General features: G+C 41.4%; 1 protein-coding gene across 1 annotated transcript; it reads left to right on the plus strand.

The window, feature by feature from the left end:
- The first annotated feature begins 1,000 nt into the window (after positions 1–1,000).
- Positions 1,001–2,826, plus strand: LOC110959892 (histone H2A.Z). The gene is made up of 5 exons (XM_022206900.2): positions 1,001–1,071; positions 1,382–1,459; positions 1,619–1,732; positions 1,817–1,946; positions 2,203–2,826. The coding sequence occupies exons 1-5, from the start codon at positions 1,069–1,071 to the stop codon at positions 2,262–2,264; spliced, it is 387 nt and encodes a 128-aa protein (XP_022062592.1). The 5' UTR covers positions 1,001–1,068; the 3' UTR covers positions 2,265–2,826.
- Positions 2,827–6,142: the final 3,316 nt, after the last annotated feature.

A 6,142-nucleotide genomic window follows, 5' to 3' on the forward strand; every position in this document is an offset into this window, starting at 1 on the left:
TTTATTTAGTTTGGGTCTTCGTTTTAAAGAATAGATGTACAAATTAATCATTAAGGGATAAAAATATTCAGTTCTGTACAAGATACATGAGTAAAAGCAACAGTTACTATAGTGTATATGTGACAGCACATCAGGCAGCCTGGAATACAGGGGATGAGTGCAACCAAAATTACTTTTCAGTGTCAGAAAATGCTATAAGACAGAACAAGCAACAACTCCCAGATTCTGAAGTAGTACAATTCATGCAACAATGCTACTTTTTTTATTTAGAAACTAAATTCTTGTAAAGGGAGTAGGTGAAGGGTTTAGTTCAGGCAACTGGACTTATTCTTGTGATCTTGAAGATGTTTCGCCTCTCATCCGAGCGGCTTCTTCAGTTGAGAGGCAAAACATCTTCAAGATCACAAGAATAAGTCCAGTTGCCTTCACCTTACGATGACCTGGATGACTCAGAACCTTCACAGACATGTAAAGGGAGTGGTATGTTAAACAAAGAAACCTGTTTTTGACTAGGTTCTTTACATTTTAGTTTCATTGTTGGGTAGTATGTTGTGCATAAAATCGAGCACATGTATTTGTGCTTGATGCAAAGGTAAATGAAAGCTTGTCTAAACAAACATATTTTCTCTTGAGTCGTTTAACTTTGCCTGGCGATAGAACAACTGAGATGCTAAGTTTCTTTTCCAAATCAAATGAATAAATCTGTTCGTCTGTTAAAGACTAATACTTTTAAATCCAATACAAACTTTTTCTTTTATTATATGAAAGACAATGGGAGAAGGCGATCGAAATATATGAACTACAATACCCATAAGCAGTTTAACGGAAATTTACCACTTTTTCCCGCAAAGAGGAGTCTTTTTGTTTTCATTGGTTGGACGTCAATAGTAGAAACAACATGACGGACTGTGATTGGCTAGCACACATCCTGCAGATACCCGGATACACATTACTTACATATTAGGGATCATTGTAGGCGGGGATTGCAGTTCAAACAGCAGTCGGTCTTCGGCAGTGAGTTAGTCGATCGTGTTCTCCGGTACCAGGAATTATTTGTTAATTCTAAACATGGTAAGTGTTGTCTCTCGTTTTAGTGCTATGTCAGAATGACCAAAATTATTGCAGTGGTTTGTTTAAAGTAAATATTAAATAGGCGCCAGTGCATTTTCTTGACTAGCTAATAGTTAGCCGCTACCTTTAGCTTCTGTACTAGCTTAGCATGCTAGCTAGCTTATCGGCAGTGACCGCATTGAGAAAGTGATAGCATGGCTAGGAATGCTAAAAGCGGCGGTAAAATCGCTACTTTTAGTAGACATTAAATCGCCGCAAAACGATATTCGGTGGCCGTATGCGCCTGAACAGTCTGTCCTCTGTCTTCCAGGCTGGTGGTAAAGCTGGTAAGGACTCCGGTAAGACCAAAACCAAGGCAATTTCTCGCTCGCAGAGAGCAGGACTGCAGGTTTGTTCACTGATTCTCATTCATTACACCGACGCTGCTAACACAAGCTAAAAAGCAGACGTCGCAGAGGATACTCAGCTGGCTGCCGCTTCTTATCGACTGGCCACTGAACCCTTTGTTACTTGCGTTCATGCCCGCTTTCATGCTTTTTGCACGCAGTTCCCGGTCGGTCGTATCCATAGACACCTCAAATCCCGGACCACCAGCCACGGCAGAGTAGGAGCTACTGCAGCGGTCTACAGTGCGGCTATTCTTGAATACCTGACTGCTGAGGTACTGTCAATCTTCTTTCGCATGCACTTTGTCGCTAAAGATCTTATGCTCAATGTACAAATGTAAAATGTGTCTTTCTTTCAGGTTCTGGAGTTGGCAGGAAATGCATCGAAGGATCTTAAGGTGAAGCGTATTACCCCGCGCCACTTGCAGCTGGCCATTAGAGGAGATGAAGAGCTGGATTCACTTATTAAGGCCACTATTGCTGGTGGAGGTAAGGGCCGTCTTGTGCACACTAAAGTGAATGATTTTAAGCTTTTATAATATGATGTAGCATCAGTATTAACTGCTTAAAGATACTTGTAATGTACCTATCCTAGAGTCTCCTACTAATTGGATTGGAGTCACAACTAACAATCATTAAATATCTCTTCTGTTAGTCTGAAAACTGTTTACAATTGCTTTCTATATGATTTGTACAGAAATGGGTTCTCTGACAGTAATGCTCATTATTTTTTCTTGTTTGCCAGGTGTGATTCCCCACATCCATAAGTCTCTGATTGGAAAGAAGGGCCAGCAGAAGACCGTATAACCTGAAGTGCTTTGGAAGTTGTGCCATCTCAGGACGAAGTCGGCATCCAGTTGTTAAATGTTATAGTTTAGAACACCTTAAGGAGCTATTTTTATTGTTGAGCTTGCATTTACTCACCTGGGGTATTTTTTAAAAGTGGCTTCAGAGAAGCTCATTTTTTGTGTTTTGCTTTTCTTTTTCTGGTGCTGCAGTTGCAGTTCATGTTAAAACTTGCTTATGTGGCATCCCCATGTTCGGTGTGGTGTTTTAATAAAGCTCTTACTGGGCATTTGAGTTTTGTTCTTTCAGTTCTGGCTTGTTCATGAGCTTTATTTTATGTTTAGGCTATAGGTATTAGCTAGCTGCTTCAGTGTGGATGGTGTACATGTTTGATGTTAGTGGTTTGAAAGACACCCTCTCCTCTCCTTTACATCATCAGTGTCAGTCTTGTATAGCTGCATGAACTGCAAAGCATGTTTAGCACATCAGACTACCACTGCACTGACGTGAAGCAGGAGAAAACCTGTAGTCATTTTTGGATTCTTGAATAAAGACTGGACTGGCACAGTCAGAACATTTTGCATATTGTGGTGTGTGATGGCTTATTCTGTTGCTTGAAATAAGCCCATATCATGCATTTCTGAGTTAAATTTACTGTCAAGTGGGTGATGATGTCACCTTGAGTTGGAGCAAAAATTCAAAACCCCCAGATACCTTACACTCCTGACAAATGTATGGCAACTTTTCTTACAAAAAGATGAATAATGTGATTATCAAGATAGTTGCAGGTGTTTTTTTTCCTTTAAAATACAAATACATTTCCCTAGACTTTCTATTCTATTATTCTGTTTAATAGTGTACTCTAGCTCAAAAAGTGGTTTTGCAAAGAAAATGCTTTCTATGGATTATAAAACTTCTCACCATGTTTGGGAGGTTAGTCAGTGCTTGTTTTATTTTAAATGTAACATCTGAAGGCAGGATTTATCTTTTGAAAAATGTTTTAATTTGTACGTATTTGAGAGTGAAATATAAGGAGCATAAATGCACAAGCTTCTACATATCTCAAAATAATCACAAATATGCAGTTCTGGTATTTTTCATTTCATTAGATACCTATTCTTGCCTTTCTAGATTTTGTTCCCTTTACAAAACACAAAGGAATGGATAGGTAAATCAGGAGACCCACACTTTACACAGAAATTTGATAAACTTGGTATTTCAATTGAATTTTTGGGTTTTTGCTGATAGAAACTGCATTTCAGTCCTGATAATTTTCTTTTACATCATCTACCATGAGACATCCATATAGACAGGAAATGTTTCTCAGTAAAATCTTGAAAATGGCTTCTTCAGCCATGTTTTCCAACAGTATATGTGTGCAGAGCTGGAGGTTGCATGCAGAGGGCTGCATGGAGAGGGCTGTTTGTTTTATAACGTTTTTTTAATGTTATGAACATTTTTATTCATGCATGTCTGGGAGTCATAGAGCTAATTTACCTTTGTGTGTTTGTGTATTTAACTTTTATTTAATGTTATTACATAAAATAAATACAAATATACAGTAAATTCAACAAAAATATAAATGCAACACTTTTGTTTTTGCTCCCATTTTTTATGAGATGAATTCAAAGATCTAAAACTTTTTCCACATACACAATATCACCATCCATTCTCTATACACCGCTTTATCCTCACTAGGGTTGCTGGAGTCTATCCCAGCTGACTCGGGCGAAGGCAGGGGACACCCTGGACAGGTCGCTAGTCTGTCGCAGGGCTACATATACAGACAAACAAGCACACTCACATTCATACCTATGGGCAATTTAGAGTTATCAATTAACCTCAGCATATTTTTGGACTGTGGGAGGAAGCCGGAGTACCCGGAGAGAACCCACGCATGCACAGGGAGAACATGCAAACTCCATGCAGAAAGATCCTAGGTCCAGGCCGGGATTTGAACCAGAGATCTTCTTGCTGCAAGGTGAAAGTGCTAACCACTACCTTACTGTGCAGCCCACAATATCACCATTTCTCTCAAATATTGTTCACAAATCTGTGATCGTGAGCACTTCTCCTTTGCTGAGATCATCCATCCCATCTCACAGGTGTGCCATATCAAGATGCTGATTAGACACCATGATTAGTGCACAGGTGTGCCTTAGACTGCCCACAATAAAAGGCCACTCTGAAATGTGCAGTTTTATCACACAGTACAATGGCACAGATGTGGCAAGATTTGAGGGAGCGTGCAATTGGCATGCTGACAGCAGGAATGTCAACTCGAGCTGTTGCTCGTGCATTGAATGTTCATTTCTCTACCATAAGCCATCTCCAAAGGCGTTTCAGAGAATTTGGCAGTACATCCAACCAGCCTCACAACTGCAGACCACATGTAACCACACCAGACCAGGACCTCCACATCCAGCATGTTCACCTCTAAGACTGTGTTCACACTGCAGGCTAAAGTGACCCAAATCCGATTTTTTTTTTCTGTGTCTGTGTCATTCAGACTGTCAAACAAAATCTGGGTTTTTTTCTTATTCTGAATTATTAGCTGAGAAAAGAATTGCATTCTGGCATTTCTCAGCTTTTCGTTTATGGATGCCCTTAATTCCTTAAGGTGCAACCTGTGAACCTCAAGTTTAGTTGACTTCCACAGCCGTTCTGTCTTCCGACAGATTCTCTGAAAACTCTTGATGGGTTCATCAATCCAGGCACAATGGTTTTTAGGAGAGATCTGATTTGCTTTCACAGGTGCCACTTTGTCTAAAATGTCCAAACAATGACTATTGAAAGCACCAATTAAGACATCTGCATCACTATTACCAGCCAGCGAGCATGGGTCAAACAATGCAGAGAACCTCTCAACAGCATCCTCATTTATAAACCGCCTTTTAGCCCTCAGATTATCGGGTAGAGCATCCAGAGGAAAGGAAAGGTCAAAGAAATCACAGCTGTGATCACTAACAAGCACATCCTCAACAATGATATTTCCAATGTTTAATCCAAAAGAGAAAACAAAGTCCAGGATGTGTCCCTTTATATGCGTGGGTTCAGAGACATGCTGGGTAAAATTAAAAGAGTCAGTGATGGACAGGAGTTCAGCAGCCATGTTACATGACACATTATCGATGTGAAGGTTAAAAACCTTCTCCAGCTTAATGATAGATGATAAAAAAAAGTCTGTAAAATCGGCAAGGAAACCACCTGCAGGACCTGGAGGGCGGTAGATTAATACACAATAAAACACATCGGACACGCCGATCTTTATCATCTGTGACTCAAAAGAAGAGGAACTTAAAGAGCTCATTTCTCTGCACAAGAATATGTCACGATGTACAACCGCTAGCCCACCACCATGGCGTGCCAAACGGGGCCTCCCAAAGACTGAACAGCCAACAGGAGAGAGCTCGTTCAGGTGAACAAAGTCCCCTTCCCTTTGCCATGTTTCAGTAAGAAACAAAAAATCCAAGTTCTCCCTGGTGAAAAGCTCACTGAGAATGAAGGATTTGTTAGCAATCGAACGCTTGTTGAGCAAAGTGATCCGAAACACCGGTGGGGAGCAGCTGACTGGAGAGGAATTGACAGCAAACACCGGTTGCGCTCCCGAGAACTCCAGCTGTGCTGGGCGGTCCGTTGGAGGCCTGAGACGTCAGGCACGACCGCCGATGACAGGTCCGCGATCCCACCAGGAAGATACCGGTATGCCGATGACATGTCCGTGATCCCACGTGGAAGATGCTGGTACGCCGAAGACAGGCCCGTGGTCCCATCTGGAAGACGCCGGTACAGAGGAAATTCCCCTCCAACAGGAGGGGGAAACAGAGGAGCAGCGTCCTCCGCATTGTGGAGGTGAATCAGCCATAAACACCGGGTCCGGTTTCTCCAGGGATAATGAT

Source organism: Acanthochromis polyacanthus, chromosome 23 (assembly GCF_021347895.1).
Source record: "Acanthochromis polyacanthus isolate Apoly-LR-REF ecotype Palm Island chromosome 23, KAUST_Apoly_ChrSc, whole genome shotgun sequence".
Taxonomy (NCBI): domain Eukaryota; kingdom Metazoa; phylum Chordata; class Actinopteri; family Pomacentridae; genus Acanthochromis; species Acanthochromis polyacanthus.